This window comes from Rattus norvegicus, chromosome 9 (assembly GCF_021556685.1).
Source record: "Rattus norvegicus strain SHRSP/BbbUtx chromosome 9, alternate assembly SHRSP_T2T, whole genome shotgun sequence".
Taxonomy (NCBI): domain Eukaryota; kingdom Metazoa; phylum Chordata; class Mammalia; order Rodentia; family Muridae; genus Rattus; species Rattus norvegicus.
This window is the reverse complement of record NC_141542.1, coordinates 24,997,519-25,010,510: the sequence shown is the minus strand read 5'-3', so window position 1 is coordinate 25,010,510 and position 12,992 is coordinate 24,997,519. Positions and strand designations below refer to the sequence as shown.

General features: G+C 42.0%; 1 protein-coding gene across 3 annotated transcripts in view; it reads right to left on the bottom strand.

The window, feature by feature from the left end:
• Positions 1-259: 259 nt before the first annotated feature.
• Positions 260-12,992, bottom strand: part of LOC148003581 (disks large homolog 5-like) — a 29,396-nt gene continuing 16,663 nt past the window's right edge. Inside the window, exons 2-6 of one of the 3 annotated variants that reach the window (XM_087568888.1) lie at positions 12,101-12,368; positions 7,847-8,006; positions 6,385-6,516; positions 5,532-5,715; positions 260-1,047 (exon numbers count right to left, since the gene is read on the bottom strand). In XM_087568888.1, the coding sequence (XP_087425014.1) occupies positions 1,042-1,047; positions 5,532-5,715; positions 6,385-6,476 (282 nt within the window). In that variant the 5' untranslated portion in view covers positions 6,477-6,516; positions 7,847-8,006; positions 12,101-12,368 and the 3' untranslated portion in view covers positions 260-1,041. Of the gene's footprint in view, positions 1,048-5,531; positions 5,716-6,384; positions 6,517-7,846; positions 8,007-8,730; positions 12,369-12,992 lie in introns of those variants that run through there. The other 2 variants (XM_087568886.1, XM_087568887.1) reach the window with 2 other exon arrangements.

Sequence of the window (12,992 nt, the reverse complement as noted above, 5' to 3'; positions counted from 1 at the left end):
ACAGAGTATAATTTAGAGGTAACTATATATTTGACAGCAAGCATACACAGTGGGTAATGTATGCATGATGAAGTTGAAATTCAGAGTCGGAAACACAGTGCACAGTGACTATATAAATGCCTGTGAATCTCAGTCTGACTGGGAAGTGATTTGATGCCCAGTCCCCATGAGAATGCAGAGATCCCTCCCTTCCTGATAGCTGTGGGACTTCAGATGTTGACACTAATGATCAATAAAGAAGGTTCTTAAGAGTGAAGAGTTTGAGATTACTCCTTTATTGACCAGAATACATCCAATTTACTTGATAGTAACCAGATGCAGGTAGTCAATATATACAGTCTATATCCTTATCAAAATAGAAAAGCAAATGAACAAAACAACAACAGATAAATTACAAATCTTCAAATGAATAGAAGGAAAACCAAATAACCAAAACAATTAAAAATTAACCATACTTTAAATAGAGGAATTGCACTAAGCATTTTTTGCTGCTCCTTTTGCAGAATAGACTTATAGCCTGTGGCTTGCCTTGGAGACATAGTAGACAAGCAGTTAGTGATGGTAATAATCTTTTGAAGAGGAGTGGAAGTAGGTCTGTTTTGTTGGAGTGGAGGTATTAAGGAAAAAGCCATCCAACACTGAGTATAAATGATATTACACACTTTGTCACAAAGTCTTTCCAATTTTGTGAACTGATCTCCACGAAACTCTTCTGGATGACCCATCAGGACAAGTACAAATTTACACGTGCACAGTCTTTCTGGATGACCAGCAGCTCTTGATTGATGTGCATCAGCACTTCTCTGAGTCCCTCAAAAAGTGTACACTTGCTGGAGAGAGGCAAGGTGAAAATACAGCGTATTCAATCCAAAGAAATCAAACTAAAGGAGGAAAATGCAGCCCACAATTGCTATGGACATTACAGGTGAGATGCAATAGTGGTGTATTTGCTGTGCACACTTAGTTCTCCTCCTGTAGCTCTTCTCTCCAAGGGAGATCTTGTCCTAGACTGTGTCATGTTCGAGTTTCTGCTGGAGAATTTCAGACCTAGCAGAGCAAGGGAAAAAAGGTTTAGTGAGTGGTTGTCAATTCAGCTCTCCCTCTTACATCAGCTCTATCAGTTGGACAATCCAGCATGACCTGTCAGCTGAGATCAGTCCCTGCATCCCCAAGTGTCCTAGAGTACCTGCACTTGGATTTATATCTCATCTTTCAAACTGCTAGAATTTGAACTGTGGACTATGCACTGTGTTGGGATTAAGAGAAAAATGAGCATTTTTTCCCACTGGTCCAGGTATATGACATTGAATAATAACATTTTAGCTATGTCTGAATCTGAGTTCAAGAGAGGTATGAGCAACCTAGAATACCATGTGGATTCCTTCTGGAGAACATGCCCAGAATTGAGGTGAAATTTCTGATTATGTCAGCACTGAAGGAACCCGTCTAGTTTCCATTTGTAACCACTGAATCTGCAAATACACAGAGAAGCCATCTCACTTCAAATCCATGGGAAGTGCACAGATCCTGTAATCACTGCGAATGTGCTCCATGCAAATCTTCCCAGCGTACACGTGGACATTAAAGGTGATTGTGATGTAGAAACAGAAGAGCACTGTTTCTGTAAGTCTATGGCTAGTGTAAGGCAATTTTTGAGAGGACAGAAGAGAAAATGTCCTCAGATCTTTCCGGAGAGATCACAGGAAGAAAGGAGTAGAACATAGCAAGAAATCCAGAGGATCATATATATTGTTTCATGGGCAAAATTCACATGAACTGTACCAGAACTATACTCTGAGTTGCTCTTTAACTGCCTGAGGCTGAAATCCAGGTGGGTGGTCATCCACCCAAAAAGGGTATTTATATAGGGAAGGATATTCAAATGGCTTCTTCCAGCCTGTGTTCCTACCTGAACATTAATGCTTAATGTAAAGATTCCCCAGGATACGCTGGAGGCATAAAAACAAATGTTGAGTGGGATATGTACATAGTGGCCAGACCTATAGACAGCTCAGTCAGTGATGTGCTGTCCTCCCAAAAACCGTCATAGACTCAGGGTTCTTTCCCCATTAACAATCTGGCTTAGCAAGTCCCAAAGGCTGTGTAGAGCTGTCTTGTTGCTCAGCAAAGGATCATATATTGGTGGTGGACTAGACTCTTGTTCTTGTTCACTCTTTCAGACTTTCCCCAAAGTGTGCAACTTCTTCTAATCGGAGCTGTCTTTACCATAGCCTGAGTGACTTCATGCCCAAAGCTAGAATCATAGGAAATCTCCATAACCAGGATCCAAATCAACAAATTTTCTCCCCGTAATGTGATTGTTCCACAGATAATTTGAATAAGTAAGTAAAAGCTTGCATGGATTATCTCACACTGAATCAGAATCTATGGAAGGGCTCCATCGTATGGTACACTTTTACTCCTTGGCTGATGGACGTCTGGATAGATTCTCCTTCAAGGTTACTCTGGGACCACTACAACATTGATGTGCCCTAGTTGCAATGGCAATACCTACTCCTTGTTGTGGAATCACTGGGTTAACTAAAACTTCTGTTCCACTTTCTGAACATGGCTTCTCATAGGGCTACCTGTTCTTACACTGTCAGACCCATTTGAAGCTCATCATTTCTCCTAACCCATTGAGGCTGAAATTAACTGAGAGAAAATGAGGTTGATTGACAGCACTTGCAGAATGCTACACAGATAACATAGGGGAACGCTTTGGATTATCTGTGCACCTAAAGGGGTTCCTGAAACTGCCCTGTTCTTGCACCACAGCATAGCTATGGGACTTTTTCTGGATGAAGATACAATTCCAAGCAACTCAAATTCTCAATGAATAAAATCCAAGCCAAACTCCCAGGGGAAGTTGTAGTGTGCCAAGGTAGCTCGAAAGAAATGGTAGCAGGCAATGTGGAAAGCAACCTTGGAGAAGACACAGGGAGTGACACAACCTTCCAGTGGGCTTTCACAATTCACAAAGAACAGAGAAGCAACATAAACTCATGGATTTTATAGAGAAGCCTTGCCCTTACCTCCCAGTACTCCATTCCTTTGATGTGCTCCAAAGGATTTCAATGCAGATCAGTAGTTTTGCCCCTAATCACTTGAAAATCTAACTTTACAGGTGTTTTTCTGTCCTCTTTTTGGGGGTTGCATTTCTAAAGGATTTTATTGTCCTGCTTCTACACCATAACAAAAAGGGACCTGCAAGCTCTAGGCCTGTACCATTTGTTACCCCTGTGAAACAGGACTCTCTTGAACATATTTCCACTCCTCCCCCAGACTTCACAAGATAATTCTGTTCTGAAATTTTTGGAAACAGAATAAATTAGTAATTTAAGTGTCCTTTTGCTGTACAGAGCTAGATGGAGATGCCAAATGACTGGGCAGCTCTATTTCATGTTTCATGGATGTAAAGTGAATGCTTAGAGTACTTTTCTCATGAAACTTGGAATTGAGGGAAACACACGTTCACTACTGCAAACACACACACACACACACACACACACATACCCACACACACACACACACACACACACACATACCCACACACACACAAACACAGACACACAGATACACACTCGCATGCACAAATGAAAACTTTGCTCTTATGCAGCTCATTTCCTGTTGAGTGAGGAATTAGTGGGAACAATGCTGTGTATAAGTCTCTTAGACTCAAGCAGGCTGTGCTGCCCTGCCCTGTACTCATTTCCACTTCAGGAAACCTTTCTATGCAGATACTCGCTGGTCCGACAAGTAAGTTACATGTTCTGCACAGATAGCCTAAACAACACAACATCAAATCCCCAAGAGAGAGATTTCTAGGAAAAGACTCCATCAAGCTCTATGCTGACTCATCATAGGCCCCTCACTAAAGCTACCCTGTTTCCTTCATAGAAGACTTTGGAAGCATCAGAGAAGACAGTAACTCACGGTCAGTTACCAGGAACATTTCATCACATTAGAGTTCCTGTGATATTAAAACAACCTCAATGTCAGTCAGAAAAAGGCTAAATAAATAACATACAGTGAATTTTCTGAAATGCAGCACTGTGTACAATATTGAGAGGGAATCTATCCTGAAAGAATGCAGTGCCCATGATATAGTCAGCAAAGCAATGTCAGCAGAGAGTTGCACTCTAGGATTCCATGCAAGATCATGGTGAAGCCAATAAGACAATCCAGAATTTTCCCGGGGGATAACTCTGTTCAGGTAAAGTGAAGAAATCTAATCCTTATTTTTAAAATAGCTGAATGGTTTAAGAATGTGTTGAGACAAATAAGAGAGGGGGCTCCACTTGGAACTGGACGAATGATGCAAAGACTGCTGGCCAGCACAAAACAGGAAGCTTCATGTTTGTTGAGAGACCTAGGCTTAAAGGACTAAGTTAGATAATGACTGGACAAAACTGCATGTCATTGGACTGACCCTGGACTCTGACCCCATAGGTAGCAATGAATATCCTAGTAAGAGCACCAGTGGAAGGGGAAGCCCTGGGTCCTGCTAAGACTGAACCCCCAGTGAACTAGTCTATGGGGGGAGGGCGGCAATGGGGGGAGGGTTGGGAGGGGAACACCCATAAGGAAGGGGAAGGGGGAGGGGGATGTTTGCCCGGAAACCGGGAAAGGGAATAACACTCGAAATGTATATAAGAAATACTCAAGTTAATAAAAAAAAAAAAAAAAGTAAAATTCATCTCATCTATAAAAAAAAAAAAAAAACAAAACAAAAAAAAAAACTGCATGTCATCATGTCATGAACTGGCCTCCCCGCATGCTCCCTAAGATGCAGGTCAGCACAGCAATGCAACTTTCTTGGTGAGAATTGGGGGTACATACGGATAACTTTGTTCTTGAAGTCTCAAGTCTCTCATGCCAACCGTCAGCCTTTGAGAAACCGTTTCCACCTCCTTGCTCTTCTAACCAGCTTCAGGTTGTAAGGCCCAGTTATGAACTCTCCAGGAGCACTCAAATAAGACAGGACTGACATGCTGATACACAGGCTCTGTAGTTACCCAAGATCTATGAAGCATGAAGTCACCATCTTCATATACAGGGACATGAGGGGAGGAAGAACAAAAGCCACCACAAATGACAATGAGAACCATTTCTTTGGCATTTCCACCAGGCTCTCCTCCTTGAAAACTACTTACTTCCTGAGTCTCACATGATCCCTGTAAAGAAAATGAGCTCCAGGCTTTTGCTTCATCCCTCAAAGCCCTGCTCTAGTCTAAAGAGGGGCTCCCACATAGCACCCTCCATACATAATGGCATGTAGTGCTGTGCTGTGTGATCAACCTATCTCCCTTTATGAAGTGCAGATCTCGAAGAGCAGGAGCATTTGCTTTCCAAACATGCAGTTTCTTGAAAAGGGGCTATCTCCACAGAAAGCCTTGTAAACCATCACATGAATGAACACTTGGATGAGACCTAGGTCAGGACATGGATCAGTCAATGGACAGTTACATTGGTTTGTCTATGTTTATGGTAAGACCTGAGGACAACCTGACCCTGAGCCCTAACCCTACCTGCTGTTGCTTGGCTCTGGGGTCACAGATGTTCATTCCGGCCTCCTCACAGAGCCTCTTTGTCTCCACAGAGGATGATGGCAGTTCAGTCTGCTCCACCAGCAGTTCTCTCTTCTCATTCAGCAAAATCTGTATATTGTTCTTCAATTGAGCTTGTTCACGCAGGAGCTGGGAGTGCCTGATGCTGAACCACAAACAAAAAATGGTAAATCCCAGCCAGCTTATATTTGCCTGTCACTCCTGCAAGTCCAATCATCCCTTCAAGGGTCCTCATCCTCAGAAATCTCCAGAATAGAGCCACACTATAGAGGTTAGCACCAATTAGAGGAGGTCAAATCCAGAATCCACATTCCACAAGAATCAAAGTACTTCTGAAAATCCTGACACTAAGACGGTTTATATAAATCAAGGAAGAAGAGATGGTCCATAAGGGAGCTCGTATGTCCATGGTATGGTGAAACCATCTTCACGTTGTGGGGAAAGCCCCTCTGAGGGGTAGTTGAAGACCCAATAGCTATAGACACTTTCCATGTGTTTCTCATGGATCACAGATCTTTAAATCTCCTGTCAGAGTCCTAGAGATTCAGAGTTGATTGCTATTCCCATCATGGTGCAAACCTTTTCTATCTAGAGGAACTTTAACTGGGAAAATAACAATTGGAGGGTCTTCTACACCCCTCACATGTACGACAACTGATTCCAAGAGCTACAAATCTAAGACCCTTGCCAGGAGGCAGCCTTCTTGTTAAGAGTCAGACACTACAGAACCAGAGCCCTGACTTTTGTTCAAAGTCATACAGGACAGAAGCATTCCCTGCCTAGTGCTGGGTTCTCATCTCTGTCAGCGACTCACCGGTAGGAACTGTTCACTTGTATGAGCTCCTTGTACCTCTCCATGGCATCACTTATTGAGTTGGTCATCATTTGCATAGCCATCATTCTCATCTCATGTTCAGATTGAAGGACTGGCAATTCGACATGCAGCCTGGGTTAGGTCATGGCCAAAGGAACAAATAATGTTTTGAACTCACGATTTCAGGATTAGGTGAAATGTAAATAAAAATATATAATAAAAAATTTCAAATTCAAGGAATGGTGGAAGGGAAGAAAATGGCAAACTCAAAAACCAGACCAAAACCCAACAGTGAGACTCAATCCACAGAAAATATTTCTCTGTAAATAAGCAAACATTTGTTTTGAAATAAGGATTCCTTGGAATCCTGAGAGATATGGTTCTGCAAAGACTCACTATATAGGAGGGGCAGAGCCTGAGAGCTGCCTGTTTGGGAATAACAACAGTCAAGACCACAGTGACCATTTCTAGGTCACAATAAACAATCCCTGGATAGTTAAAAAAATAAAAAACTAAAGATCAAAGCAGGTGAAACAAATTAGGTAAAATCAGACTGTTCTCTCTATTACTTAAACTCAGTATGTACCACATACTTGCTCCTTCAAAGTATTTGTACTGGTTAAGTTTATTATCCTGGGCACAGGACAACAGAGTCACGGTACCAGTTGGAGGGACCTGACCTTCAAGAGCTGGCCAGGTAAGCATGAAGGAATTCACTAGTTCAGGAAGAAGATTCCTCCAGTCTGTGCCACAGCTTTGGGCCCAAGAGAAAGCTGTGATGACATTTCTCTTGTTTTGAAAGCAGGTATACTTAATCCTTGGTTTCTATCGTTACATGAATTCCCAGAGGGCATAACTATGTTTGACAGGGAAGAGAATTTATAGCACCTCCTCCCCTCAGGAGAGTCCTGTGTGCCACCAAGGTATACAGAAGGAGCAAAGTGCTGTGTTGATCAGTGTGGGCCTCCATGTACTCATCACTATCATGACCTGCAAACTGTTGATCAAACAAATCCTCAGACCCATTCAAAGGTTCCAGACGTCCTGATCCAGAGTAAACCACCAACAAATACTGCCACATATATACACACCAACCCATATCCAAACACATTTAGAATGCCAACTACATCCATGGAGGTGCCATAGAATCAGTGTATAATGAACAAATTCAGAGGAAAGAGTGATGACGTGCAGGCATTTCATTCACACACACAGTTGCAGCAAGTGTGACAAGGTCATTCTAGCTGTTGACAGAACCAATGCTAATCCAAGAGGCTCAGGGTCAAGTACAAAAGAGGTTGACCCTAAACACACAGCACCTAGCTCATCTCACAAGCAAATGCCTGCCAAATCTCCTTAAAATCCAGGATGAGAGGTGAAACTCTCTCGTGCTATGAGTAAATCTTGAGGTAGCAGAGAGAGAGCGCAAGACAGTGAACAGGTTACTGGACATAATGACTACCTGTGGTCCCACTCATCATAGATATAAAGATCCAGGATTTGATAAAGTTCATCCCTCTCGAATTGACACTTCTGGATTTCAAATTTGAGTTCCTCCAGTTCCTTTAGACACTCCTCTTGCTTACTGATGACATTTTGGGATGATGCCTTCCTACCAAAATCTGTAGATAGATAAAGCCCAAGTGAATTTGCATATTTGAACCAATGGGCAGAATAGATCATTCTGAATCCGAAAAGGAGGTTGAGGAAGGGGAAATGGTAGAGACTGGGTGAATCCGTGAAAGAGCAGAAAAGCTTTCTTAAAGGTTGATTCTTAAGCTATGTCCCTGTTCCCAACCTCTAATGCCATACACGTGCCACACTCACTATTACACAACCCGCGGCACTGAAAGTTATAATATGACTGAGACATAAACATCTGCGACATTGTTATATCAGATGTGGTGCAGATAATCCTGGAGTTCATAATGACTTCATAATGTTTAGCACCATCAAGCTCTAACCAAGTGTGATCCAGCCCAAAGTGTCTGAGCACTCAATTCATGACTAGGGGTGCATCCTTCCTTGTTCTCGCCATCAGACACTTATGTAACCTACAGTAATCTAGAGGATGAAGTGCTTCAACTCCCAACCATGGATGGTCACATTGTTAATCTCACAGTGCCTCCTCCTGCCAATCATTGACACTCATAGTTAAAAAGCTTCAAGAAAAGACACTGAAGTCTTACAACTTTATGGCTTTCTCTCAAATTAAAGATCAGGAACTCCTGACTCTTGGTTTGCCTTTGAAAAATCCCAAGGCTCCTGCTTGTAAGGCCTAGTCTTAGAAGGCACATCTCAAACCTACCTCCTTGAGGATGTTCCCCAACTCTGCCCAAGACTCACCAAGCCTTCCCAAGAATGATTTCCTCCTTCCTGTTTCACTAGAGAGGGGGTCAGCTTCCCTCTGACCTGGTGCGGTCTCTCCTTGATCAACACTTTTCTTCCGAAATAGCCTGAGCAGCTGGCGAAACATGCCTGCTTGTGAACCCAAAGGGAACTGAAGTAATATCCCAAAGGCAGTTGGTGTCACCACAACACTGGTGACATCACAGAAGATACTAGGGATCTCTTAGATACAATAGAGTGTCCAGTGAAGGGCTTACTGGTGATGTCACTGGAAAATTCTATGGCCTACCTACTAACCAGCTCTCCCCACACTGATGAATTTCTGTGGGGACCCTTTCCTCCAGTCTCCCATGTGTCACTGCGAATACCATTTGGCAACCTCTATTTCAAAGCTAGATATGTCTCTCTGCTTCATTAGAAGTCAACAATGCTTTTGCTGCGGAGGGTTTCTTACAACCCTGAATTGGAGAATAGATTTTTCTTAGCACCCAAATCTCTAGGGACCAAGGAGGAGGGAGACTTTTCTTAAAAGTAAATCTACTACTCGAGACAATGCATGTGACATGTATTTCGATTTCTAAGCTTTTCCCTTTTTCTGGAGGCCAATATATTTCTTCTATACCTCTGAGTGTATAAAACCTGGAAATATTTGCTTACTGTGCAGTCCTTGAAAGCCGACATTGTTTCCATTTACATATCCATGTATTTCACAAAATCAATGGTCTATAATCCTATTTTTTTGCAATAAAAACTCCTTTTCCTTGGGAACATAGGGATCAACTACAGAGCATATATAAAACAAAAAATTTCTGTCTGTTTTATATATTATGTAGGACATCCTCCCTTTCTCAAATATAACAAGACAATTAAATTGGACATCAGTGAGCAAATGTCAACCTGGACCTTGTGTTACTACATTGTAACTATATAACCATCACTTCTCCAATATCCTTCTCCGTGAATAGACAAGTCTAGGCATGAGAATATTGGGGACTACAACATGATCTTTTACTTGTAGCAAACATAAGAATCAGGAGGACGGGAAGGGAGTGGAATGGCCTGAGTTCAGCTTGAACCTCAATTTTAATCGGTCCATACGTTCAGGAGGGAGTCTATTTGGCATTGTGATATACGGATTCTGTCTTCTTATCATAGGTGTTATAATAATTCAACATGAATGTGTGCTATAATGCTAGCCCACCTCAGAGATGTAAGAGTGAAAATCATGTCTGACCTTTCTGGGAAGAACTCTGCCTTTTACTACCATCTGGAGTTATACAACATCACTATACAAAGCTCAGAAGAGAGGGGTGCAGATGTGCGGGCCTTAGAAGTTGAGGATCTTTTCTTCTGATTAAGCCACTTGATTTTCCTATGTTATTTTTCCCTTGCTCTTTTACTAATGGTGGCTGACTTCTTTCCTGGCCTGAGGTAAACTGGAGTCCAATCTTTGGATTACCGAACCTTCTATTTTTGAGATGACAGGCCCACCAAGGGTCCTACTGCATACAGAAGGTATGAATAAGTCTCAGGGGCTGGAGTAAGTTAAAAACGTCTGTTACAACAAAGAACTGATTAAGAAAACAAGAGCCCAGCTGCTCCTCAAGATCACAGTTGTATGATAGTAAGAAAATGTGAATAGGGCATCGGGTGAAAAGATAAATTAATTAGGAGGTCATAGGCCTAGAAGGGGTAGCCTTTGCTCTCAGTGGAGCTGCTATTCTTTCTGCCATTCATCGCCCTCTGCCACAGGACCAGAGACTTCCCCAAACAACTGGCTGGCCTTGCCAAAGACCTGGCAGGGCTTCTCCCTGTAGAATAGGAACGTAGAGTCCTTGATGAGTCACCAAGAGGTCTCCTCCACACAGGTTCCTTGTTGTCAAAGGGAAATGTTCCTGCAGAATCCTGCCATGGCAGAAGGAATTTCAACCTGGCTGCTCTTGGTCCAACTCAGTGGGTGGAGGCCTGAGGCCCAGGGGTATTTGGGGAAAGAAGCAGCACACACTACCTCACAGCTCTCTCTTTGTTGGATGCAACTGCTAGGACTGTGATAGGATTTTTGTTTCTTTGTGGGATTAGTAGAAATACCTACAAAGCTGATTAAAGTTGTAACATGCCTTCATACCCAGAGTGCAGAATGTTTTTACATCATTGTTGTTCCTGTTTTATGTTTGGATTTTGTTTTTTCATCCCCTCAGGAAATTTCCCTGTGCTTAGAATGTTAAGCACATGCTCGGGAGGGATCGATTATTCAAGTTCGGCAAAGCTTTTGTTCTCACCATCACTCCACAGATGATGCCATTACTTACTTTCAAATAAGAAAACAGTTATAGAGAAGTAAATTAACCTGTAAGCCATCAAAGAAGAAACACATCATGATTGTGGAATCGTACCCCAGTATTTTGTATTTCCTAAGTTATTTTTATTTTAAACTTTTTTATTGGATTTTTTTGGGTACATTTCATCTTTTTTAAATTCTTAAAGGTATCTTTTATTCCTCTCCTCCCATTTACAAGGTGGAATTTCACCTGTGATTGTTAGTACAGATAGTTTGGTCAATGGCTTAGACATCACCCTGGCCTAGTTTCCTTGGCATAAGCTGAGTTAGAAGCAGGCTCAAAGGTTCAGGACCAACAAATAATGAATTCCACTACATCTGGATCCCCAGCCTCACAGCCAGGAAGGGACTGGATTTCCATTCACTATTTAAAAAAAAGATGCAGTTCATTAACATGTAAAAAATTTCTCAAGTATATTAAAGTGTTTACCATGGTCATACAGTTTTTCAAATACCTGGCATTCATCTTTTTCCAAAACCTAAAATTTCTTTCTTATTCACATTTTTTTGATTATTTTTGGTATTAGTATCATTTTTTTAAATTTCAGTTTTTTTAATAGATATATATGTTTTATTCAAACCTTATTCCCTTTCCCAGCTTTTGGTCCATAAGCCCCCCTGCCGTGCCCTCTCCCATATGTATGGTCCCCCAATCCATGCCACTTAGAAACCCCGTCCCGGACATTTCCATGCACTCAGGGTCCAACCTTGTTAAGAACAAGGGCTTCCCCTTCCACAGGTGCCCCAACAAGTATATTCTCTCCTACATATGCAGTTGTACCCCTGGATCAGTCCACCTATAGTCTTTTGCTAGTGGTTTATTTGGTTGGCATTGCTGTTCTTATGGGGTTGCAAGCCCTTCAGCTCTTTGAATCCTTCTTCTAATTCCCATAAAGGGCGTCCTGTTCTCAGTTCAGCAGTTTACTACCAGCACTGAACTCTTTATTTGACATGCCCTGGATGTGTCTCTCAGTGGAGATGCATATTCTGTCCCTTTCAGTAAGCACTCTTTAGCTTCATCAATCTTACCTAGATTTGGTGGCTGTATATATATGGCCACATGTGGGGCAGACTCTTAATGGCTGTTCCTTCGGTCTCTGCTTTAGATTTGGCCTCCATATCCCCTCCTATGGATATTTTTGTTCCCCATTTTAAGAAGGAGTGGGAACATCTGCACTTTGGTCATCCTTCTTCTTGAGTTTCCTGAGATCTGTAGATTGCATCTTGGGTAATTTGAGGTTTTGGTCAATATCCACTTATCAATGAATACATATTGTCAACGAGGAGTGCTGAGTACCTGGAAGAGAATGAGGGACAAGAGAGGTGAAGAAGGACTCCAAGACAAGAGTCTGATCAAGGCGACAATTTTATTTTTCCCCAAGGCTGAATTTGTACCATAAAATGGGTAACAGAGAGAGGGGGGAATTAAGAAACATTTACCCACGCCAAGGACACAATAGTCCTGTGGTCAGGGAATCAGCTGATGTTGACAGGTTGTCAGAAAGGTCACAGGTTTGTCATATCTATTTGTCAGTAGGATGTTGGTTTTTCAGAAAGGTTACAGGTCATGACTTTGGGTATCTTAATGTCAGACATTATCATATGATTATTCATTGTGACCACCACATTTGTATTAGTCTTCTGCAGCTGGCTGGGGATTTTCCATGAACCCAGTCATACTTAAAGCTAACCATAATAATAACATCAATAATGGAGGGCTTCAAGGCCATCGCTCCCAAGAGCATACCAAGTGTGTTTTTCTGTGATTGGATTACCTCACTGTGGATGATATTTTCTAGTTCTTTCCATTTGCCTATGAATTGAATGTAGTCATTGTTTTTGATAGCTGAGTGGTACTCCATTGTGTAGATGTACCACATTTTTCGAATCCATTCCTCTGTTGAAGGGCATCTGGGTTCAT